Below are 26,481 nucleotides of genomic sequence, written 5' to 3'. Positions count from 1 at the left end.
GGGCTGAAGGAGTTTCTAATGGCATATTTCCTTCAAGTCATTTATTAGTTAGAGAGAGGTAGTGCCGGGGAGAAGGAGATGTAGCCCAAAGAGCACTCTGAAGGCTTTTTCTACCTGTGAGTAAAAAAAAGAAAAAAAAAGTTGAAATCCCTCTTGTACTTTCAATGCATCTCAAAAGTTAGTTTTTATTTGAGTCCCTTAAACCCACCTGGCTCCTCTATTCTGCACCAATACATTTCACTCTCACGTTAAGTGCTCCGAAATCCCTCTAATGAACAGATGTAGTGTTTTAAAGGTATGCGAGATGTGACATTCATCTTCAGAAGCTTTTTCTGTGTGAACAGATGATTATGTACTGGAAGTTAAAGCCCAGTAACTTTGGAGAGGTCAGGATCATGGACGTGTCGGGGATTTTTCCAGAGGTTATGGGTGTTATATGGCATCGAAATAGGCTTGACTCAGCATTTGGGTGTCAGTAAGGGCTTACGTTTTTTTCGCCTCAGGGAATTGACAGCTATTTTAGCTGATGTTGCTGTTCTGTCTACCTTGCTCTGCTCGGTGGTGTCACTGACTTTCGTCAAAGATGCCGGAAGCTGTAGACATTTGAATCGTTCACACTTTGACGAATATGTGTCGGTACTGAGAATTTGAAATGTGAAAAATGAACAGTTGTATTTGTATTAACTAACATTAACAAATATTAATAAATACTGTGACAAATGAATTTGCTCATTGTTAGTTACGGTAATTTGTATTTAATGCATTAGCCAACATTAACTAATGGGACCTTATTGTGAAGTGTTACCCATATTTCAAGGTTCAATTCACTTACCTCAGTTAATGCCTTAAGTGTCATGAACTAACAATGAACAAACTTCTTTTAAAAGCATTTATTGATCTAGGTTCATTTTAATCTATATATATATATATATATATATATATACTATTATTCATTGTTAATGTGTGGTTATCCTTAACAAGTTAATGTATTTATAATTTATAAATTGAAATGTTAAAAATGTAGAAATTAACATTCTAATGTCATGCTGACACTATTAGGTCTGATAATGCTTCTTTTTCCTAATCTTCCACTATGTGCTGTTTTTCTGGTAACTTTTATTAGATTAATGTTAATAAGCATTAAATTGCTTAGTATTTCTAAAAGATTTTAGAAATGCTGCATTATTTACAACAGATATCTAAAATTCCATATAGCTATTTGGTTAGTGCTTAACATTTATTTATGGTCTTAGCTTAAAAGGTGAGTTATTATATATATTATTTTTTTTTTGGAATAATTGCACTGATTTATTGCACTGAGTGCATTTTGATTTCATGTTCACTTTAAAGGAACATAAGATTAAATAAATGGATAATTCACCCAAATTTGGAAATTCTTTCATCTTTTACTTACTCTCATATTGTTTCAAACCGATATGACTTACTTCTGTGGAACATACATTTTTTGTCTATACAGTGGAAGTCAATGGGGTCCAATGTTGTCAGTGTTTGTTTTGACCCCAACTTTCTTCAAAATATCATCTTTTGTGTTGTGAAAGTCATACAGGTTTCGAACGACATGAGTCATCATGTTTGGGTGATCTATCCCTTTAAGATCCATGCTATATTTGTGTCTGAAAATGTTATAGTGTAACTTTGGACCCCATGAAAAGGTCTTCCATTGTTAAGAGTTCCCAAAACATAACCTGCTATTAAATCCATGGGATTGTCTGACATGGTTGACTTTTTAAACCTGTAACATTAAGGCGGATTTAGCCACCATCTGACAGGCTGGGTGCTAGGGTGGAAAATTGGTCTGGCTTAGAGTGGGGAATACTGAAGAGCTCTATAGATGTGCTGTGCTTTGTCTTAAAGCTGTCTCAGGAATGCTAACTCCTTGTGGCATTGTGAGCTTTTAGTAAACAGAGAGCGTGCAATGCTCAAAGAGCTCATGAGGTTAGAGAAACACAGGAGTTTGAGAGAACTAGAGTAAAAAAAAATGTAAGAAGATCACTAATTTTGAGTGTTGGAAAGAAGCTTAGCTGGAGTTTCCACCCACTGGGACTTGATTAGCATTTGGTTAAATTAGTGTTTAAGGGTGTGAATCACCAGGTAGAAATGAAGGAGAGGGCTCGAAGGTATTGGATTGAGGCTGAGGTTACGATGGAAACAGATGAGCATATGGTCTAATGGTTTGTCTCGTATATCGTAGACGTCAAATCAAGTTGTGTGTCTGGACTTTTTCCTTCAGGTGCTGTCTGTGCTGTTGCTCTTTGCTCAGGGCTTCAGTACACCAGCTTGTTAGACGGGTTGAAAAATAACAAACTAATACCATAAACAGCAATGGAAATTAAAGTTAGCAGCTCACAATGCGTTCACAAACTCCTTTCGGTCAAACCTGTTTATCTTGGCTAAATCACAAGGGCTTTTGCCCCAAGAGAACCATAATCTTGTTACTTCTGATATTAATAGGAATGTTAATCAGGCAGCCTAAATTAATATGGTATATCTAATTTGGTGAAGTTAATTGGAAGTAACCCAGTGTGGTTCTGGGAATATTACTGATTCAGTCTGTATCCTGATCCTCTGTGAGTTTAGTTTTCACAAATGCAATGTATTTCTATGTGCATTGGTGTGAATATGGACATTTATGCATTTTGGTATCTGTACATCCAGGGCTTGACATTAACACCCACCAACCCGCCAAATGCGAGTGTATTTCAGAAGTGGTGTGTAACTACTTAGTGGCTTGAATTTTATATATAATATTGTATTTTTCAATTGTAGTCTTTTAAAAGGGCACCTGAAATAATAATCTAAGTGCAATGTAGTGTTGTCAAAAATATAGATTTTTCGATACATATCGATACTGAAATATCCGAAACGCTTCCAATACTCCTTTTCCGCAGAATAGACACACGACACCAGCTACGCTTTCTCTCTCTCATCTCTCCGACAGCGAGTTGCACACAAACCCGCCTCTCCTCACTCACTCGATTCTTTTGCTCCGGATGAATATTGTTGGTGTTGTTTTGATCATACTCATTCCTACAAATTTTGAGCTCACACCGTGTGCACATAAAACTGCCTCTCAGTACTAAATAGAGTTATTTTTCACTGCTTATTGCACTTAAACAGTCAAAGACACAAAATAATGTCAAAATGCCGGTCTTAACGAGTATTCATGCAAACACAGTCAGTTAAGTGAACGTAAACAGCTGAGAAAGTAAACGCATGTGTAACAGTATAATTCCGTGCATCAGATCTAAAAGTGACAGCAGCCTAATATTCCTGCTACCAAATTATGAGATAATATTAAAAATATCTATATTGCAGTTTTTCGGCATGGTATCGATTGTAAAATTTGGAAAACCACTAGCCACAGTTGGCTGGTAAGCAACAAAGTTAGTGTCAAGCCCTGTGTACATCACTGTGAAAACCTGTGACCATTTTCCAGCATGAAACGTCATTTGCAGGCCATTTTTATTGTATAAAATCTTTTTTTTTGTTTATTTATTTTATATTCTGACCTGTGAATCACTTCATTCATTCATTCATTCATTCATTCATTCCTTCCTTCCTTCCTTCCTTCCTTCCTTCCTTCCTTCCTTCCTTCCTTCCTTCCTTCCTTCCTTCCTTCCTTCCTTCCTTCCTTCCTTCCTTCCTTCCTTCCTTCCTTCCTTCCTTCCTTCCTTCCTTCCTTCCTTCCTTCCTTCCTTCCTTCCTTCCTTCCTTCCTTCCTTCCTTCCTTCCTTCCTTCCTTCCTTCCTTCCTTCCTTCCTTCCTTCCTTCCTTCCTTCCTTCCTTCCTTCCTTCCTTCCTTCCTTCCTTCCTTCCTTCCTTCCTTCCTTCCTTCCTTCCTTCCTTCCTTCCTTCCCCCCAGCATTTATTTACTGCATTAACTAGCTTTTTGAAAGGAAGCATTACTTACAACAGTAGCCTACAACAATGATGAAATAGCTGTTATTTTTCCTGAGATGATGTTAGCTGAATGTTGTTACATAGGCCGAACAAGCCATTATATTTTGATAAACAATTACAAACAATAATAATAATAAAAAAAAAAATTTAACAGGAACTTGCATTAAGGAAGTAAACAGGGTCAATTTTGATTTCATGTTGACTTTAAATAGATTATCCACTGGCACCATTTTCTGTAATATTAACCGTAGTCATACACCATTCTGTTGCAGAGTTTTGATTTAGCACGTATAGGTGTCAAGCACTCTTTGTAATAGCCCTGATTTAAGTGTCTTGTTGACGAATGGTAGTCGTTGATTGTACCTTATGCTTGTTACTTCAGTAAGAACCCCTTAACCTAACGGCTATCAATCTTCAGGTTTAACTTTCTTTCCAGCATCAAATAATATATTACAGCACTTCCTGTGTAGGCTCTGATATACACTTGACAAGAACGGTTTGTGTCAACAAGACCGCTGAGAAATCCGGCTGTGCTTAAGTGTCTGCGGCTGTTAAGTGAGAGGCAGGGAAAAGTTTGCAGTTGGATTAGTTGGAGATGACATGTTCTGGCCTCTCTGTCTTGCAGCTGATTATCCAGAAGATCCGCATGTGCCAGCAGCTGTGGGCTTGTGAGCCATTTGTCAGTGTGCTGGAGTACCTTCTGGCTGTGGGCAATTACCTCAACCAGAACGCAGGCAAGGACAGGGCCAAGGGATTTCGCCTCTCATCCTTAACTAAGGTAGGACCCGCACCGCCAGCAAATGACCTTTGGGCGATGGCGAGGAGAGCCAGGGCAAATAAAACATCTTATTGGCATAAAGGTTTTATTTCTCTCTCTTTCTCTTTCTTTTTTTTTTTTAACCAGTTTTCATCTCTCCTCCACTTGTTCTGTCTCTTCAGCCTTGGTAACAACATTAAGTGTAACTAATAATATGAGTTAGGGTTTTCCTGTTTTCAGCAAGTTGCCGTCTCTGTTTTTGCACACAAGTGAACCGAAAAAATCTCCTGAAATACACATGATAACACTTTTATTCAGCAAAGCTGCATTACATTTCTATATTTCTATTTCAAATAAATGCTGATTATGCAAAATATTTGGAACTTTCTATTCAGTCAAAGAATCCTTAAAAAATGCAATGTGGTGTCCACAACATTGATAATAATAATACATGTTTCTTGAGCAGCAAATCATCATATTAGAATGATTTCTGAAGGATCATGTGACACTGAAGACTGGAGTAATGATGCTGAAAATTCAGCTTTGATCACAGGAATACATTACTTTTTAATAATTTATATATATATAATGTTATATATATATATAAAATAGTTATTTTAAATGTTTAAATATTTTAAATTAAATTATATTTCATAATGTTACAGTTTTTACTTTATTTTTGATCATATAAATGCTGCCTTGGTGAGCATGAGACTTCTTTCAAAAACATAAAAAAAATCTTACTGATTAATTAATTAATTGATATATTGCAATTCTTTTTTTCGTAATATTGCATTGATCATTTAGATCCTTTTATTGATATTTTTTGCTTGCATTCATATTGTTCCCTAAGGATGAAATACAGTATTTTGTAAATGTATTCAAAAATATTCATATATAAATAAATAAGTAATTTGAGAGTGTAGAGCGAATGACTCAATTACATTATTCACAGTACTTCATTGGAGTGGGCAATTGCTGTTTGTTTTTTTTTTAGTTCCAAAAGCACAAATCATTGCTTAACAACCGCATTGATTATGGTCAGTCTGTCTTAAAACATTAATGTTAAAAATCAGTTTACTTATAAAGAAAGTGAATAAGATTTTAAGTTCTACCAGAAAGACTCTATGATGCATATACAAAATGAATGAGTGAAGAATTTACTGTTAATTATGGATACCTAATTTATGCAGAAGTGAAGTACCTGAACAAGTCATCCCGATAGGACTAAAGCAAAGCTAGTGTTTCCAGAACCCTGTTGTCGCACTCTGTTATGATGCATTGCATGGCAAATGTAATGCGACGTGTATCATATTGTGACATAATTCCCAATACCCTATGGGTTTGTCATGTTTTTATGACTCCATCCACTACACAAATCAGACATGCAGTACCTATGAGTTTCTCTTTGTTGTTCATTTCTACAAACTCTTGCTGCACCAGCCCAATTCATTAGCCACGCGGCATGGCTTTTTTTCCGAGCTCGCTGAGTCATTAGCGACACATGGTGGTAATTTGTATCGATTTTTTCGGCCAGGATGCTGAAAACCCTGTTCCTCAGTGGCAAGATTTAAGGGCACTTCCACAATAAGCTGAATGACTTCCTCCTTTACTAATGAGGTATCTGAGTGCACCGTCTCTGTGCTTCCTCCATAGAAACACGACATAGAAGGACGAGAACAGCATTCTTACTCTGATGCAGTAGAACTTTACAGGGCAGTTACAATTTTCAAAAATATCATTTAATATATCATATTTTTGTTACCAGTGTATGGAATTTGAAGATATCACAACATTTAAGACCAATATGTATTTTAAACGTATATTTGACAGGCTTAAATATATATTTGATTCTGATTGGTCAATTTTAGAATTTTACAGTCAGATATTTTTGTATAATCACAGCTAAATTGTAGAAATAACTGTTATTTTATGTTTCTTTTAAATCCCATTTGTCCTTTTCCCATCACATAAAATAACTTGAAATCAACACTACCATTCAAAGGTTTGGGGTTTGATAGATTTTTTTTATGTTTTTGAAAGTCTTTTATGCTCACCAATGCTGCATTAATCTGACCAAAAATGTAGCAAAAACAGTAATATTGTAAAATATTATTACAATTTAAAAATAAATGTTTTCTATTTTCATATATTTTATAATGTAATTTATTCCTGTGATGCAAAATTAAATTTTTAGCATCATTACTCCGGTCTTCAGTGTCACATGATCCTTCAGAAATCATTCTAATATGCTGATTTGCTGCTCAAGAAACATTTATGATTATTATTGATGTTGAAAACCGTTGTGCTGCTTCATATTTTTGTGGAAACCATGATCATTTGTCCTTCCTTCCTTGATTTTCATAAATATCAATGCATCCTTGCTGAATAAAAGTCAAGAATCTCACTGACCCAAAACTTTTGGACTTTTTGAAACTAAGCCTAAGCTTTGAACAAACAGTGCATTTGATGTCTCCAGGTCATCTTTTAGTTTTGTAGAATGGTCTGGGGATTGGAATGGTAAACAACACTAACTAGAAACAGAGTATAGCCCAATTTTCCACCCATCTGAAGATTAGCATTTAGCCCCCTGTGAGTTTTAAATTAGCGGCTGTTGAAATTGTTGCAGTGGTTACATGCATTACCATAAAGAACGGGTCTAGAGAGCTTGATATATTGCCACTCTTGTTCTCTACAGGCCTCTTCATATGAAGATCAGTTGAAACAATCACTCTTGAACATGCTTGCTGGTTTTTGTGGCATGCACACTCACTTTACATATTCTTTCTTTAAGAGGTTGCAATTTAGATTTGATTGTTTTGTTTAGCACTATTTGATTAATTTTCAGTGCTTAAAGGGATAGTTCACCCAAAATGTTTTATTCTGTCATCATTTATTCACCCTCAAGTTGTTCCAAACCTGTATAAGATCTTCTGCTGAACACAAAAGAAGATATTTTGAAGAATATGGGTAACCAAACAGTTGATGGGCTCCATTTAACTGTCCCTTTAAATTATTCACATTACCATTTGATAAGTGTTAAACCTTTGTGAATTAGCAACTATATTTATTCTGCATGATGACTCAAGACATGCATTCCTTATCATTATCACCCTTTAGCCTGCTGTACAAATTCCCAATCTTTAAAAACACTCGTGCGAGGCTGCGGTACTCCAACAGCATTTGCATTGTGTCTGTATGGTTAATCAGAGAGCAGAGCATTCAGATGTCAAGGAGATCCTTTTGGAAAAATGTTAACCGTTTTTCACATGTGCACAATAGAGGTGCTCTTTGGTACAAGGACATTATCTTCTTCCATTTTTAGTTGATGGTAATATGCACGTGGGTGTTGAATTGTCAAACCTCGCTCTTTCTCTGGCCTTGGGCAAGGTATTGGTATTCAGAAATGCGTGCATGTGCGTGCATAAACGCTCACAAATGCACACTCACACCCAAGATAAATATTTGTTTACCTGATCCTATAAATATAACACCCTCTGGTCAGATGGGATATTTGATTGGGGATGTATGACCAACCGTTCCCAAACCTCTGCCCTACTGCCAACATAGACAGCTACCTTCTAAGGAAGCATCCCGATTGTTATGGAACCTTATAAGTGACCAATTTGGAGCACATTGGCAACTCTCTGTCACACAAATAACACACTGCACTTGACAGACAATTGATTCCAATAGAATTTGTTGTTAATATGTTTCTAATGGCATTTTTAATATATAAAACAATACATATTAATATATTTTATATTTATTTAATATTATATTAAATGTAAAATTTGTATCAACTAGTTTGTCAGCATTAAATGGAATACAAGTTTATTTATAGTTATTTCTCTTACCTCCTCTGCCATCTTGAATACATTTTATTTTTCACTGAGTTTGTGACAATGCAATTCTGAGATTGCCTTCACTGCATTTTGGCTAAATCTAAGTGTCTATGAGGCTTTAAATTGAGGTTTTGGACACAAAGTAAATCTATCATAAAATAATAAATGTTTTATCATATTTTACATACATATTTTAAAGGGTTAGTTCACCCAAAAATGAAAATTCTGTCAGTAATGACTCACCCTCATGTTGTTCCAACCCCGTAAGACCTTCGTTCATCTTCGGAACACAAATTAAGATATTTTTGATTAAATCTGAGCGCTGGATCACTCCTCCATAGGCTTCTAAGACACTATAACTTGCTGGCCCAGAAAATGCATTAAAGACATCGTTAATATAGTCCAAGTGACTACAGTGGCTCAATCTTAAGTTTATAAAGCGACGAGAATACTTTTTGTGCGCAAAAACCCCCCAAAATAACGACTTTATTCCACTATTCATTTCCTTCTCTCTGGGCCTCGAGTTTTTTCACTACGTTATAGTGTCTTAGGGCCTGTCCACACGGAGACGCATTTCGCTGTATACGTATACATTTTTTATCGTATTGGCGTTTCGTCCACACGGATCCGGCGTTTTCGGAGACTGAAACCGCAATTTTTTTTAAACCGGGTCCCAAGGTGGATAAATCTGAAAACGCCGCCCTTGCGTTTTCGTGTGTACGGCCAATCCGTACATTTTGTGAAACGATGATGTCATCACACCAAGTGTCAACTAGTCAGACACCGTTAAGTCACAGCAACTACATTTATGGTTTTTCATATTGTTCAACAAAGTTCTTGTTTAAAAAAGAAAAAAGAAAAAAAGAAGCTACTGTGCCTAATATTATTGTTGTATACAGCCATAGTATACAGCGCGCAAGGTTTATGCGCATGCTTTAAGTCTTCTTCTCCGTTTTTAGTGTATGTCTGTGGCAGAATTACAGCGCCACATACTGGTCTGGCATGTATACTACATCGTTTTGAGTCGGTTTCAGTGGTTTCGTGTGTACGCAGATATTTCTTGAGACGACGCCGTGTTTACGGAATTTTTTTTTTGAACGGGGAAAAAAAATATCGGATAGGGAAAGCTCTGGCTTCGTGTGGATGTGGCCTTAGAAGCCTATGGAGGAGTGAGACAGCTCTCAGATTTAATCAAAAATATCTTAATTTGTGTTCCGAAGATGAACGAAGGTCTTACGGGGTTGGAACAACATGAGGGTGAGTAATTACTGACAGAATAAAAATTTTTGGGTGAACTAACCCTTTAAGTATATAATATGTTTTATATTTGTTTATTGTTATATATAGATTAATTATTAAATCATATTTTTTATTAATTTATTTAATAAATTAAATAAATATATTTATTTATTTAATATAAATAAATTTTATATTTATTAAAATATATTTATATATTTTTATATATTACCCCCCCCCCCCGTATTTAATGGAATACAAAGTGTCTATGATGCATTAAAATGCTCCCTACATAGGCAGCTCAATAGGTTTTGGAACACAGCAAATGTACCATCGTCTTTTCAAGTGCAGGTGCGTGGATAAACGCATTCATTATTTTTCCCTCCTTTTTCCAGCTTTCTCAGCTGCGCGGGAACAATCGGAAGTTCACCTTGCTGCATGCCCTTGTGGAGCAGATCATGTTGCGAGAACCACGTTTGACCACCTTTTTCCTGGAGCTTGCAGAATTCGAGACTGTTCCTGGCGGTACTCTAATCAAAATTTTATTGGAAGGGAAGATGTGATAGATGTTTTTTGGGCTGATTTGATTGAATGCCTTCTGATTGTGTGTATCTGTGGTTTTCCTGCAGCTTCGGTTAAAGGTCTAACAGCAGAGGTGGATGGTACGTGGTCTTATCTGATGTGTTCTGTGATGCTGCTGCACCAAACTTGTTTTGTAGATGCTTTTGATGCTTGATTGAGCACTTTTGCTTTCAGAATATCAACAAACCCTTTCACTGTTATATTCAAGTGTGGTCAAGCATTTCATACTATTTATAACTTTTTAATCAACTGAGCGTTAGATTTAAACCTGTTGCTGCTTGGCTTGCTTGTGCATTAATGCATGAAAGCATTGCAGTTTTATTCATAGAGTTTAGCTAGTCCATTACAAATGTCCTCAAACAGAGATCCTCCTCCTTGTCACTATTTAGTCGTGAAGAACGAGTTTCAGAAGGTCATCCAGTTCAGGAAAGCACAAAAACGGAAAAACACAGCCAATCAACACCCCAAATTCATCAAAGACTTAAAGGTAAATTCACAGGTTTACCCAATTATATTTGCTTTGTGTTATTGTACATCACATACTTGGTCTGAATATGAATTTGAAAGAAAATACATATATATATATAAATGTCATGTTTTCTGATTAGTATGATTTATTCAAGGGGTTTCTTCTGTGGAACACGAACACAAACATTTTTTTTATTATGTACTTGTCTCTATTTTTCATGCAATAACCATGAATGGGGATTTAAGTTTTTTCCTTTCTACAAAAGAATGCAAGAATACAGTATATACCATTTGTGTGATATATTCTAAGTCTTTGCAATTTAAGTCGTCACTCAGTTTCAGTGAGCTGATAATGACTGTGATCGGATCACTGAGTCAGTAAGTTGAATTTAATCATTTTAATTTAGCGAACTGGATCAAAAGATCTGATTCAAAAGAATGACTTAAATTGGACAAAGCTAATTTTCTCACTGTCTCTGTCTCTTCCTCACACAAAGCTATCATATTGCTTCAAAAGAATATATAATACATTATAATGCTTTTATGCTCCTTATTAGTCCGTTTGGAGCTTGACAGCCCCTGTCCTGACTGGCCAGGATATTCTTTAAAAAAATAAAATAAAATCCAATGTACTGTATCATTCTTGCACAACTCCATAGAGAAAGGAAGTTAATTTAGATCATATGAAGCGCAGACCCTTGTGAGCTTGTGGTTTGTTACACCTTTTGACTGTATAAAAGCTTTTTCTGATGTGGTCTGGTTGGAGAGAAATATCAATGATGAAAAGCCTCTGAAGATGAGAGCACTAAGAATGCCAGTGCTACCTCTCCAAAAAACAGAAAGAAGGAAAATGCACACCCGAAACACCTGCTGTTCCTTTATCTCCGGCTCTAGATGGCCATAGAGAAGCAAGAGGCCGATTTCAGACAGCTGATGAAGAGGTGTGAGGAGATGAGGAAGCTCTACACTGACATATTGGTAATCCCTGAGTTATTATTTCAATATCTTCTGTTGTGTTGCCTTGAGAGATGGATGGGCCGGAGTCACCGGCTATCTGGAGATTGGCTTTTTCTGCTTATCTGTGCCAGGTGGACTTTGGAAAAGGGGAATATATTTCAGCCCACCCATTCACCAAGGTTACAGTGTTTTTTTTTCCCCCCTCACTGTGAGGGACATGATGCTGGATTGAGAATGACTTATGATGACGGTTCTCTATGATGTTCATAGGTTGTTTATAGCACTAAATATGTTATGAGCACAGAAGATTGTCTTGGGTATACCAGAGGGGTATTTGCTACAAATATTTGCAAAGCAACTGCAGCATTTTTGCAGCACAACTGCAGCAAAAATAAAAATTTCTACTTAAATAAATGTATAAAAAAAAACTTTAAATATAAAATATATAAGAAAATAAATAAATAAATACAACTCTATATGAATAAATTTTGCTTAATCATTTTTTTTTTTTTTTTTTTTGCTGGACAAAGTACACACCTTCCTTACTTGAGTGAAAGTACAGATACTACTGGTCAAATATTACTCCGTTACAAGTAAAAGTTGTAAATACCTATTTTTACTTAAGTAAAAGTACAGAAGTACTCGTTTTAAAAAGTACTTAAGTATCAAAAGTAAATGTCAATGCATTGTTTTATTATTGTTGTATGTAATACTTACAGTACCATATGCCTCTGAATCAATGCCTGCCTACCTACCCTCATATCAATATCAAAATTATTTCTAGAACACAGTTCCAGTAGTGGGACTGAATGTGAGATTGAATAAGTGCACTAAATAACGTCCACAATGGTTTCAGACACCCAAATGGCTGTTCCCTCAAATAGTGCCCCATTTAAAGTTGTTTGGCTTTTAGTATGAATATGTTAGCCTTACTAGTGTGCTCCAAAACAATGACAAAATTAGCATTTAGAAGACCAAACCCAACTTGAAAATGAAAATCAGGTTGATGTCAGAATCCAACATCAGATTGACGTTAATCTCCAGCGTTGGACAGACGTCGTATTGTGGTTGAAAATGAAAATTAGGTTGACGTCAGAAACCAACATCAGTCGGGTTCTGACGTCAACCCGACTTTCATTTCCAACCAAAATCATCCCCTGACTGACGTTACTACTTTCTACTCAAGGACCTTGACAGAAATGTAAAAGGTACGATATTTGTCTTTCAAATGTAGTGAAGTTAAAGTAAAAAGTTTCCAGAAAAAATAATACTCAAGTAAAGTACAGATACTCAAGTAAATGTACTTTGTTACTGTCCACCTCTGTTTCTACTCATTTCTGAGTAAAGCCCAGTTGGGCCACATCAGGGGCCAAAAAATACACAGCTTTCTTAATAATAAAGGAAAGTAACAAATTCTTAAGCAGAGTTCTTTTCCTCTGTTTGTAACTTGTATTGTATTTCCCAACTGTCCCAATTTTCTTCAAGACTGTGAGTGTTTCATTGTGAACGTTAAGCCCATTGTGTGTTTGACAGGATGAGGTGGAGGCTCTTGCCAGCGATGAGAATTGGTTTAGTTTTACAATTACAGCCCAAACTTTTAGCCTTGGGCAAAAATACAGCAAACAGCAACTTGGGGCTGTGGAGCCAGGAATAATGGAAAGAATAGAGCCAGGATGAAGAGAGAAACTGAGAGGGATGGGAAAATTAGCAGTTTTTATTTTGTTGGCTATTAAATTGTTTATATCTCTTAGTATAGCAGCATTAAGGTTTGTCTCTCCAGGTATGAAGGTGATTGGACAGTGGTTCACAGTAGTAGTTGGTCTAAAAGTTTAAATTCTGTCATCATTTACACACCCTCATGCCGTTTTAAACTAGGATGATGTTGTTTCTTAGGTGGATGAAGAAATTATAAAGGGGACCTAATATGCCCTTTTTCAAAGTCTTGATTTTGTATTTGTCCCAGAATAGGTTTTCATGCCTGAATGTTCAAAAAACACCTTATTTTCCCCATATTTGACATTGTGGCAGCTCCTCTCTTCCCAGTCAGTCAGTAACGCTCTAGTCTCTTTTAAGCCCCTCCTTCTGAAAAGCGCTGTGCTCTGATTGGTCGGCTGGATCAGTGTGTTATGATTGGTCAACCGATTCAAGCGTGTTTGGGAAATGTCCTGCCCCTTACCATAACCGCGAGTTTCAACACACTAGTAACTAATCAACCAGGCCTTGTCCCTTTATTTTGCGTATGCCTTGGGCAGCAATTATTTAAATTAGGAATATTGTGACGTGTCAGGATTACAAAGACCTAACTCATGATTACAATGAAGGCGTTTCCGGGAGTTCAGAAACAGTTACTGATATACAGAATAACTCCCTTTGGAGGGATTTTGTGCTTTGTAACTTTGCAGACCTTTTTCATGCTCACTAAAGAAAGCTGAAAATGTAAAAACAAGGACCCCTTTAACTAGTATGACTTATGGATATTAGTGAAAAATGTCAAGGGAACATTGACTACGGCCCTGTTTATATCTGGTATTAAGATGCGTTTTGTTCGATCAGATCACAAGTGGATGACGCTAAATACAGGTGTAAACAGGGTCTAAACCGTTTTGAGCTTGTCCACTTTCAATCACTTCCAGAGGAAGATAAAAACTCATTTGACCAGCTTTCTTTCTCCGTGTAAACGCTCATGTGTTCGAATGCGTTCAAACAGCCACAAAAGACCGCCTTCTCTCCACCTAATGCGTATACATTATGTGAAGCGCGTTAGCCAGACGGGATTTAGACTTTGTCGGCTGAAGACCCAAGTTTTGGTTTGAAAATGAAAAACGTACCAAGCACAATGTTCTACCAGAAAGACTCGGGAGATAAAATTATATAACGAGTAAATTTATTAATAGCTCAGCAAGCATAGTCTTTGGCGTAGGCCCCGTCCTTAGCAAACAATGCGAGGGTAACGGAATCTGCAAATCCCGCCTGAAGATGAAGGCAGGGGCGCAGCCGACCCCCTGGAGGCAAAGGAAGGGACCATCCTGGTGGTGGTGGGGAGGATGGAGGGAAAGGACCATCTTGGAGGTGGTTGGGGAGGATGGAGGTAATTGGTGCCGTCAGTATCTGCGAACTCAGACGGATGTAAGTACCATTCTTTTATACTAAGAGTGTTAACACATGATTGGTTAGAAGGGAGTTAATTCATGACGCACTGATTGAGTCTCCCTGGCAGAACTTAACGCTAAGCTTACATTTCTCTCACCATTCCTGATTCCTAACACACACTCACAGCGTTCTGCATAATCTTGTGGCTGTCAGAGCAGAAATGAAAGCTGATGGTCTCCGTGTTTTTCCGTTGTCTCCGGGCGCGTTCATATGTAAATTGTGTGAGCTTATTTTGTCCATTAGATCGAAAGATCTGAAAAAACATAAATTTACCCGCCCATAGACCCTTCCCTGGAAGAAATCAGGACAGAAGTGGTTGAAAGTGGACAAAAGAGACAGATTAAAACAGGGGTGTAAACGGGAATGTGTCTCCCTCGTCTACTTGTGATTCGATCGACCAAAATACATCTTAATACCAGGAGTAAACAGGGCCAAGGTGGTATTTGGATGTTTTGATTTGATCAGATGAACTATATTAGAACGTTTACATTTTGTATTTTGACTTTGAAATAGACGGTAACAGTCACAATATGAAGCAATTTTGATTGTATCAAGTGTTATATAAATAAACTTGACTTGACAATATCACTGTTAATTTGTTTTCTTTTTCATCCACAGGTAAAATTCGGAGAGCCTTTGGATCAAGACTCCCAAGAACTTTTCGGATGGATTTGCCAATTTATTAATGACTTCAAGAAAGTATACTCTGAATACGCTCAATGATCCTGACTTTCCAGTCAGATATAGTCACATCTAATGCAGTAGGTGTTTGTACAGTCTGTGTGAATTGGCACCTGCTTTCTCAAACATTTCAAAGGCGATATGAATGTCTTTAGAAAGAGACTTACCTACAGACTACGACCAATGTTTTCTGGATCTTTCCCAGTGCTGGTGTTTGGTTTGATTTGATTAAAAGGATCATGCGGTTCTTTAACCTGGTGCTACCGCAAACAGCTTGGATTGATTTTCCAAGCAGGAGCGAATGTTTACTAGAGCCACATATCATTTTTGTTCTTTTAGAGTGGATGTATAATGAATGTTAGTGATACATTCACAGATGGCTGGTGTGAAAGAGGCATTCTGGTTCAGACAGCCAGTTAAATGGTTTCCACGTGTGTCTCCTGAATCTCAGACTCTCTGTGGCCTTGAGTGTGAGTGTGTGTGTGTGTGTGTATTTTCTCGATGATACAGAATCGAGTCCTCTGTGGCGGTTCAGCACATGACATCTGCATTTCACACTATTCAGAACAGATCCCTCTTCATTTTTCTTTTCTGAATTATAGAAGAAACTAATCTTTTTGAAGTCTGATTTCGTGCGCATAACACTAGGATTTACATGCTCGTGACTTGTAATCCTTTTGTAATGAACATCCATTGCAGTTTTTCTGCCACTGCAGGAATAGTTCAGCCAGAAATTTAAAGCCTGTCATCATTTACACATCTTCACGCCGTTCCAAACCCATTTGACTTCCTTTCTTCTTTGGAGCACAAAAGAAGATGCTTGGCAGAATGTTTAAGCCGCTCTTTTCCGTTTAATGACGAATGATGCTAAACAAAGCATTTTTAAAAGTAGTTGTGTACTATATTAAAATGCTTCTATTCTATAGCACTATTTTAAGTTTTTAGGGCCTTATTTCAGTTAATATGTGACCTATTATTTTAAACCACATAGCAGAGTAACAACATAACTGTGTAAACATGACCTTGTGACTTAATTTGTTGTGGGCTACGGAAACAGATTCATTGTACAGTATAACAAGCAAATAAAGTGAGTATTGCACCCTGCAGAATGGTACATAAAGTATTCTGTGTGGCATTTCATGACCTGCAGGAGTTTGTCAGCTCAAATTCTCTGCTTAGTCAGACATAAAGTGCTTTCCTTCTACCATGAGGCAAAATTTTTGTTTTTTTCCCCACTAAAATGAACTTGACTGCACAGGGAATGAGTATTTTATTCATTAAAGAAATGTATTAGAACACTGAAAGATTTAAACCAAACAAGCTTAATTTGTCTTCTGAAACACTGATTTGCATTAATAGTCATCTTAATTTACATTTCTATAAAATAAATAATTAAAACGACTTTTCTGGTATCACTAAAATCATGTCCTGCTGTCACTCTCTGTATTCCCTTAGTGTGCTTTTTTTTTGTACTCATACTCTGTGATTATGTTTGGTTTAGAATAAAAGTGGGGATTACATCTCCACCTGCATCACGCACAGGACTTTTACGATGACATTAGTATAAATCGCTACATCTTACATCTGTTCATCTTCTTAGGTACCCAGCTGTTGCTTTGTTACCTTATATTTGACCTTAACTGGCTTGTGAATGGCCATACAAAGACCACACACACACACACACACACACACACACACACACACACACACACACACACAACTTTTGTGTTAGATGCGATTTGATAGCACTACTTTCAATTCAGCAAAGAATCCTGACAAAAATGTTTCATGATTTCAACATAAATATGAAGCAGCACAACTGTTTTCAACATTGATACTAACCAGAAATGTTTCTTGATCATAAAATCATCATATTAGAATGATTTCTGAAGGATCATGTGACACTGAAGACTGGAGTAATGATCGCAGGAATAAATTACTTAAAATATATATATATATTCACATAGAAAAGTGTTGTTTTTAATTGTAATAATATTTCACAATAATACTGATTTTACAGGCTTGGTGAGCATAGACAAAATCTTAAAGACCCCAACCATTTGAACGGTATATTATTAAATGAATATTAATCTAGTTCAAGTTGCCTGCATTAATTAAAGGACTTACATGTGAAATATTAGTTATTATTTTTATACTTCATAATATTTTAGAATGAATTTGTTTAATTTCAAAACGTCTATGGCACAACTAAACTTTTGAGATTTGTTTTCTGATTGGTCTGAGCTTCATGGAACATAAAAACTGAAGATGCATGGGCTGCCCTCTTGACCAGCGCCACACAAAAGCATTTAGGCTGTTGAAGAAAATCACTCCAGCCAAAGTGCTCGGCCGTGACCCCATTGTATAGACCACAGATTAAACAATTTCTCTTGGCCTGCTTTGCGGAGCGCCTGCCAGGGGTGAAAGCAGCAAGCTGCCAATCTTTTGTCAGCCTGCACAGTCAGGTAAGATTGGGACCAAAAAGTCGCTTTTACCATCAGATGCTTTTCAGTCACCCCATCAGAGGTGGGTTAGCAGGTGCTTCACGGTATGCTGGGCAACAGTGAAAATGATGATTATTAGCAGCTGTCAAAGAGCTCACGCTACCTCAAACCTAAAGTGTAAAGCTTCCCCTTCACTGACTTTTTTAGGGAACTACAGGTAGGTCTTTGTGTTTAAAATGTTCAGCCTACTAATGGTGGTCTTAAAGGAAGAGTTCACAAAAAAACTGAAATTTGAGTTGTTTAAAAAAATTTTTTTAATAAAAAGCTTTATTTGGTAACTCATTTTACAGTGTCCTTTTTACATGTTACATGTACTTACCATAGTAATAGTAAATTATGCATAATTACAAGTAACTAACCTTAAACCAAACCCTAATTCTAGTCGTAACTTTATAGCAAGTAAATGTAGTTAAAGGGATAGTTCACTTTGAAATTAATTTTTGGTATGTTTTAGCTTACCTCAAGGGCATCCAAGATGTAGGTGTCTTTTTTTCCGCAGTAGTTTCAATTTTGATATTTTTAGGTCAAACCGTTCTTGTCTGTCAGTCAGTGCAGGTCTATGGTCATTATCTAAAAACACAAGCACAGAGTCCAAATTAAAGCAATTCCCCGTCGTCCAAATTAAACAATTCCCCATCGTAAGTACACATTGATGGCCTAAGACACGAAACGAGCGGTTTGTGTGAGAAAACGAACAGTATTTATATCGTTTTTACCTCTTATACGCAGCCATGTCCAAGTGATCTGATCTGACGTGTACGCAGACTGGTGCATAGATATATACACTAGATGTCGCCTTAAAGACATTCGTTCCAATGAACTGCCGTAGACAAGGCGACATCTAGTGTGTATATATCTATGCACCAGTCTGCGCACACGTCAGATCAGATCACTCGGACATGGCTGCGTATAAGTGGTAAAAACGAAATAAATACTGTTCGTTTTCTCACACAAACCGCTCGTTTCGTGTCTTAGGTCATCAATGTGTACTTGGGGAATTGTTTAATTTGGACGACGGGGAAACTATCCCTTTATTTAATATTACTCAGTAATAGTAAGTGTAACCCTTTATTTTGAGGTGACGTAGTTACATTGTACTTGTAAGTTCTGAGTAATATTAATTAACTACATTTACTTGCTATAAAGTTACGACTATGGTTATGGTTTAGAGTAAGTTACTTGTAATTATGCATAATTTAATGTTATTATAGTAAGTACATGTAATAATGTGTAACTACGTCATCTTAAAATAAAGTGTTACCAATATATGGACTATTTTTATGGTTATTTTAAAAATAATTTTAAGTTCTGTATTTTTTGGTGATCTATTCCTTTCAGAGGGGCATTCTCGTATGGGCTATGAATAAATAAATAAATTAGATACATTTTGATTGTCATTTCTAAATTTCTTAATGATGTTCTCTTCACGCTTCACAGATGTGGTCACCAATTCTCCTTTTGTGTCCCACAAAAAAATAGCAACCTTGTTCAGTTTTGGAGCAAAATGAGGTGAGGAAATGATGACAGAATTTTTGTAAAAAAAAAAAATATATATATATATATTTTTTTGGGTGATTATTCCTTAAAAAATACATTCTAAAATGGATTCTGTTTGCTATGACTGAATGAATGAATATTCTGAAAAGACTGAAATTAAGGTAGTTTGAACTCAGAATATGATGTAAAATAAGGACTATTTTATGGTTCCTTTAAATAATTTAATTTCAGAATTTTTCTGGATTTCATTAATTTTCATAATGTTCATTTTAAAGCTTGACAGACGTTTTCACTTATGGAAAGAGCTGCATGAAGTTTCCTCAAGATCTGTCATTTTGTCTCACAGAAAACAGTGTTTAAGTTTGGAACAACATAAAGGTGAGTAAATAATGACAGAATGTTTTATTTTTTTGATGATCTGTTTCTTTAAGACATGCATTCTAGACTTGATTTTGTTGGTTATAAATAAACAATAATTAATAATAATAAACTTAAAAAGTGTTATACCTGTTAAACTCCAGTCTGGGGAGCAAGGGAGAGTTTTTTCCCCCCTTCATTTTAATTCTGTGGGTTTTTTAACCTTCTCTCTAGACTGGCAGATTTGTTTGGATACCCCTAGAGAAGCCGGTTTGTTTGAACTCCAGGAAAAGTGCAGGGCTTTGTTTGATGGATTTTAATGTCATTTGCTTTCTAAGTCAATGTCAGCTTTGGGGAGGTGTTCACCCAGAGGCCTTTACACCCAAACGCTGCAGGGCCAGAATTACTTTGTGCTTTGTGCAAGGACTCACATAGAGTTACACTCACACATAAACACAGACAACTTCACAGCACTCCAAAGTCCTCCGCTCGCTCCACAACCCAGTGAATCATAACGTTGATCTGAAATGGTCCAATGAGGCAGTCCGTCTCTCTCTTTCCACGGTGTCAATGGGGTCGTGTGAACTAGCCTTTTCTTCTCGCTCCCAGCAGTGCTTACCTGGCTGAGAAGACAGCTAGCCTGTAGGTCACAGGGGTTTGATTCGTTTGCAGTGCTTCAAGTCCAGCTCATTTATCTTACTCTCATCCAGGAATAGATTCACGGCTTTCTCTCCCCAGCTGCTGTCCAGGTGACTGGTCCAGCAAAAATCCAATACTCTTAATCAAAAATTAACTCCTTATGTCATCATTTGTGTTAATAGTCTTACAGGCTGGTATAAAAGTAATAATTCAGGAAACTTTTAAGAGTTTTAACTTTTTCCCCGCCGTTTATGGAAATTTCGGTCTTTTCTGAGACTATGCTTCCCCGCCATTGGCGGAAATGTCTAGCTTTTCACTGTTATACGGTAGGGGGCGCTATCATAGATATCATATAATAAAGGCTAGATGTCTTACGGCGGAGTCACTTCCGGCATCACCGGCGGCCATCTTACCACAGGGAAGCTGTGAATTAAGGTGAGTGATCAGCACGCACACAAATCCTCTTATCTCTTGACGGATTAAATTTACAAACGGTTTGGATTCTTACAAACGTTATTAACGTGGCTATAATTCTTTCATATGGAAGTCCATTGTTATAATTATTCATATGTATGCAGTGTCATAACTACATCTCTGACGTTTATAACAAACCAAACCGTTTGAAAATCGGTTGAAAATTGAGCAAGTTATGGTTATTTAAAAGTACATGCACCATGTTACGAGTGAGCGAGCACCCTGTGGTAAGATGGCCGCCGTGTGCGGACGTCGACCTCCACTGGCCAGCAGCGCAGACGAGACATCTAGCCTTTATTATATGATATCTATGGGCGCTATTACCAACCCGACCTCACGGCAATTCATATGAATTTTACGAGGTGGCTAATTCATACAAAATCATACGACCTCACTCTAATTTTTGCTAAATCGTACATATTTTACGAGTTGCCCAATTCGTGTGAATTCATACGAATTTACTGACCCCGCCCCTAAACCTACCCATCATATTTAGCCACCTTTTACTCACTCGTATGAATTCATACGAATTGGTCGTGAGATTGCGTTGCCATTACACATCTCCTGAAAGAGTACAGAATCTCCTGATTAAGAGTCTCCTAGACATTAAGAAGAAGACCAAGCGACCAAGACCAACATTAAACAGCATATAAAACAAAACTGCCTAATGTTATCCAATGAAATGTCGACTCAGGATGTAATATAGGACTGTGAAGCTTTGGGGGTGTTGTTGGACGCGATCTACTATGATTGGATCATTATTGCAGTGATTATGTTTCTAGCATGTTATATGTTTGTCAGCAGTTCTTCTAACCCTAATTGATGGAGTGTGTAGCTTTTCATTTCTTAAACAATCATGTAGGAAGACACATCATGGATCACATCAGGATGACAATGTCAAGATTCATCAGACTCAAACTGTGAAAGAATGGTTTGGAGAGAGCATGAAGAATCATTTTCACACATGAATTATCACCTTTGAGTTTACATTTATGCATTTGGCAGACGCTTTTATCCAAAGCGACTTACATTGCTTTATCCTATACATTTTTATACATAGGTATGTGCAATCCCCTGGGATTGTGCAATGCTCTTACCACTGAGCTACAGGAAAGCTTCAGATCTTAAATTCATTGAAAGTCTTTGGGATGTGCTGGAGGAGACTTTACAGAGTGCTGGACTCTTGCATTGGCAATACAAGACATAAAATGCATGCACCTCTTGATGGAAATAACATCACAACATTTATTGAAAAGTTACACACTACTGTACATCAATTAGGGTTAGAAGAACTGTTGCCAAACATATAACATGCTAGAAACATAATAATCACTGCGATAATGATCCAATCATATACTTTTAAAGTCCCCCTGGTGAAAATCAAGCTCTTAATGTTGTTTATATGTCTATGATGTGTTTTTAATATGCTTTAAAGGAACACTCCGACTTTTTGAGACTTTAGCTTATTCACATTATCCCCCAGAGTTAGATAAGTCCATACATACCTTTTTCATTTCTGTGCGTTCTGTAAGTGTTATTTGACGCACCCACCGCTAGCCTAGCTTAGCACAAAGACTGGATGTAAATGGATAGTGTTAGCATAGTAATCCCAATAAGTGACAAAATAATTCAAACATTTTCCTATTTACATGTTGTGATCTGTATAGTCACAGCGTGTACAAAAAACAAGGCTATATGAGACAGAGACCATTTTTAATCGTATAAATACTGGGAACTATATTCTCACTCGGCGTAGGAGCACAGCTAGCGTTACTTGGGCGGAGTGATCAGCGCAGCACACGAGACGCCCACACGAGACACACTGTATGCAATGGCAATACTACAATTTCATTGAACTATGAATGATCATTATAACAAAATCACTTACTTGGTGGACAGCTGACCATTAGGTTCACTCGGCATGGGGCGTTTCTTCCAGTTGATCTTGCCACATTGGGGAAAAAAACGACAACTGCCGGGTGTATTAGGGCAGAGAAATCTTCCGTGGAAGTGACGCAAATATTTTGATTGTCATCAGCCCTTGACATTGATGGCAATACCCGGTCCCATTCATTACAACAAAGACACTCGGTTTCTGTGGGCATAGGTTGGCATGTTCCACATTTACACCACCAGTCCGTGTTCGTTCTGATTCTCCCTTCGACATCAATCTGTTCGACATCTTGTCTTACAGCTTCCAAAGTTTGTAACTCCTCGTCTGTGTATTCTGGCTCAAACCTATATGGTTCGGGATCTTGGTTTGATACACAGTAAAATTCCTCTGAGTCTGACAATTCCTCAAAGTCAGCCATGATCATGAGTCACGTCTAGCGAGTTAGTCACGTTTGTTTTTTTTACGGAACCATCAACAGAACAGGGCGTCTCGTGTGCTGCGCTGATCACTCCGCCCAAGTAGCCACTCCGCCCAAGTAACGCTAGCTGTGCTCCTACGCCGAGTGAGAATATAGTTCCCAGTATTTATACGATTAAAAATGGTCTCTGTCTCATATAGCCTTGTTTTTTGTACACGCTGTGACTATACAGATCACAACATGTAAATAGGAAAATGTTTGAATTATTTTGTCACTTATTGGGATTACTATGCTAACACTATCCATTTACATCCAGTCTTTGTGCTAAGCTAGGCTAGCGGTGGGTGCGTCAAATAACACTTACAGAACGCACAGAAATGAAAAAGGTATGTATGGACTTATCTAACTCTGGGGGATAATGTGAATAAGCTAAAGTCTCAAAAAGTCGGAGTGTTCCTTTAAGTCAACACCATTGTTGAGTATTTTCTCCTTAAAAAAAAACTGCAGTGAACCAAAGACTCTCAAAAACTCGGTTTGAAATCGCTGGTGTTTCTGACGTCACAAACTATCTTGAAACCAATCAGGTCAACGTGTGATCGTCAACGAGTGGATCTCTGAGCAGCAGTGAGTGAGTGGAGGCGGGGCTCATATAGAACATAGAGAACCGTGTATACTAAATTAGGCAAGGGTGTAGAGTTACATTCAAGCTATTTTAAGGCATGAAGAATGTTTTTTCAAGGAAAAAAAAAACCTTTGAATATGTCATTTCGGTGATCAAAGATGAGTTTTAAGGGATACAATTATTGACTACAGGGGGACTTTAAGCATTTGCCTATTTGCATCCAAACAGCGACTTTTTTTTCTTTTTTCGCTGGCAGTATTAAAAGCATTGTGACTTTATTATTATTATTTTGCATTCACTACTTTTGTGCACATTTCCCACCAAAATGTTCTTACACCCTATTGCCGGTTTCTGGTTTGTCCCTCTTTGAACCCCCAAGCCTTGTCGTTTCAGAGATTCTCTGACCCAGTCGCCATGCCATAACATCCAACACTTTGATTACGAGAACTGAATGTTTGCTTACCATCTAATGATATTTATATATGTGCCCTATTTTCGAAAACAGTCAAACGACGACCTCATCATTAGTGAAATTACCAGCAAGATCTAGGTTACAATCTCATTAAGATTTAACATGAGATGAATATTACCAAATGGCCAAGCATTTTTTTTTTTTTTTGGGTGAATGACTTTGATGCAGAACTGTGAGGTTTAAACATGTGAAACATTTATGAATTTTGAAATATGCATGACCACATCAGATGCTGTTTTTCTAAGCAAGAGACCATTCACACTCGGGCACTGTATACTAAATGTGCATCACGACAATGCTGTCCTGTTGTTCACACAATGTAATCAAGAGTTTACAGTATTCCTTTATCTTATAGAAGACTAACATTGGGAAAGTGTTGAGAGGCGCTGAGAGGAAAATGAAGAACATCATGAAGATAAACAGCCATAACAGCTCTCATTTATTCAATAAATTCCCAAGCATCTCAATAGGTCCCCAGGTGAGTTAGCTGTTAATTTGTGTTTGCAAATATTCCATTCTTAATTTGTTCCATAAATGAAAAGCCTTGCGTTTCTCAAGTTCACTCTCTGCATCCTCCAGAGAGATTGAAATCAGCGAGTTGAGCCGAGTACAAAGTGTATTATTCATTTTTCATTGACTTCTGAATCTGAACTTCATTATAGATATTATGGAAAAAGGTATTTTTTTGCAGTTTGCAATGACTTTATTTAATGATCCTGCATTTAAGTATCGAGTCCTGATGAAAGCAATTAATTTATAATCTTATATAATCTCTATATAGAGACACACACACACACACACACACACACACACACACACACACACACATATAACTACAGAATTACATTGCTTAATAGTCCAACATTAGAGCAAATAACATTCACGGCTCCAACTTGAGATGCATAAAGTAGCGCCAAACGCATAAAGCCAAATATTGAAACGCTTCTCTGCCCCATTATAGATTGCACATGAATTGCTTGTCCTTCTTATAACTTCACTCAGTATTTTCTTTCATTTTGAGGCATGTGTATGAAATGCAGTATTCTCCTGAGACCCATTTGTCCAATGCAGTGGCTGTATATTTTTTGTTTATAAGATCAGACATGCCACTAGCTGCTTTTAAGTCCATTTGTATTAACTGGACATACATATTTATATATACATTTTTTTATTTTTTTTATTAAAGTATTATGTATTTTTCTGGTGTGGCCAATGATATGAATAAAGTTGTGCTCAGAAGTTTACATTATACGCCTTGGAGAATCTGTAAAATGTTAATTATTTTGGCAAAATAAGATCAATCATAGAAAATTAATGTTATGTTTTATTCAGTACTGTCCTGAATAAGATGTTTTACATAAAATATGTTTACATATAGTCCTCAAGACAATAAAATGGCTGAATTTATAAAAAAAAACAATAGCTACATTTACAACAAAGTTAACATACCCTTGATTGTTAACTGTGTGTCATTACCTGGATCCACGTGCATGCTTCATGTTTCCTTCTGGAGCATCAGTGAATGTTTTAACCTTTTTTTTTACTAGTTGTGTTTGAGTCCCTCAATTGTCCTCAGTGTGAAAAGATGGACCTCAAATTCCTACAGTCGCTGCTGGAAAGGGTTCAAATATGCAAAAGATGCTGGAAAACTGAAGAATTTGCAGGACCTGGAGGATTTTTCTGAAGAACATTGAGCAGTTTAACTGCTCAGGACAAACACAGGACTCAAGAATAACCATCACACAAAAAAAAAAAAAAAAAAAACAGTTGTGGATCATCCAGGTAACGACACACGGTATTAAGAATCAAGGGTAAGTCAACTTTTGAAAGGGGTCATTTTATAAATTCAGCTATTTTTTTGTCATCTTTTAGATCTTTTATGTAAAATATCTTATTCAGAACAGTACTAAATAAAACATAAAATGCATTTTGTATAATCCCTCTTACTTTGTTAAAATAATTAACGTTTAGCAAATTCAAAGGGTATGCAAACTTTTGAGTACGACT

At 36.9% G+C, this 26,481-nt stretch overlaps 1 protein-coding gene and 1 long non-coding RNA gene across 3 annotated transcripts in view; both read left to right on the top strand.

The window, feature by feature from the left end:
• Positions 1 to 16,720, top strand: part of LOC309480872 (uncharacterized protein) — a 38,962-nt gene extending 22,242 nt beyond the window's left edge. The window contains exons 12-17 of the mRNA XM_082145559.1: positions 4,547 to 4,699; positions 10,155 to 10,284; positions 10,389 to 10,421; positions 10,731 to 10,828; positions 11,704 to 11,787; positions 15,535 to 16,720. Coding sequence (XP_082001685.1) covers positions 4,547 to 4,699; positions 10,155 to 10,284; positions 10,389 to 10,421; positions 10,731 to 10,828; positions 11,704 to 11,787; positions 15,535 to 15,639 — 603 coding nt within the window. The 3' untranslated portion in view covers positions 15,640 to 16,720. The remainder of the gene's footprint in view (positions 1 to 4,546; positions 4,700 to 10,154; positions 10,285 to 10,388; positions 10,422 to 10,730; positions 10,829 to 11,703; positions 11,788 to 15,534) is intronic.
• Positions 16,721 to 19,287: 2,567 nt separating this feature from the next.
• On the top strand, positions 19,288 to 26,421 carry LOC309480180. Of its 2 annotated transcripts, XR_014199564.1 has the most exons (4): positions 19,288 to 19,610; positions 19,874 to 19,976; positions 24,830 to 24,952; positions 26,051 to 26,421. It is a non-coding gene; the product is annotated as an uncharacterized lncRNA (long non-coding RNA). The 2 variants fall into 2 exon arrangements; XR_014199565.1 differs by lacking the exon at positions 26,051 to 26,421 and having other exon boundaries at positions 24,830 to 25,209.
• The last annotated feature ends 60 nt before the right edge of the window (positions 26,422 to 26,481 follow it).

This window comes from Leuciscus leuciscus, assembly GCF_965113295.1.
Source record: "Leuciscus leuciscus genome assembly, chromosome: 18".
NCBI classification, from domain to species: Eukaryota; Metazoa; Chordata; class Actinopteri; order Cypriniformes; family Leuciscidae; genus Leuciscus; species Leuciscus leuciscus.
Note: the sequence above shows the minus strand (reverse complement) of the source record. Positions and strands in the feature narration are given on the sequence as shown.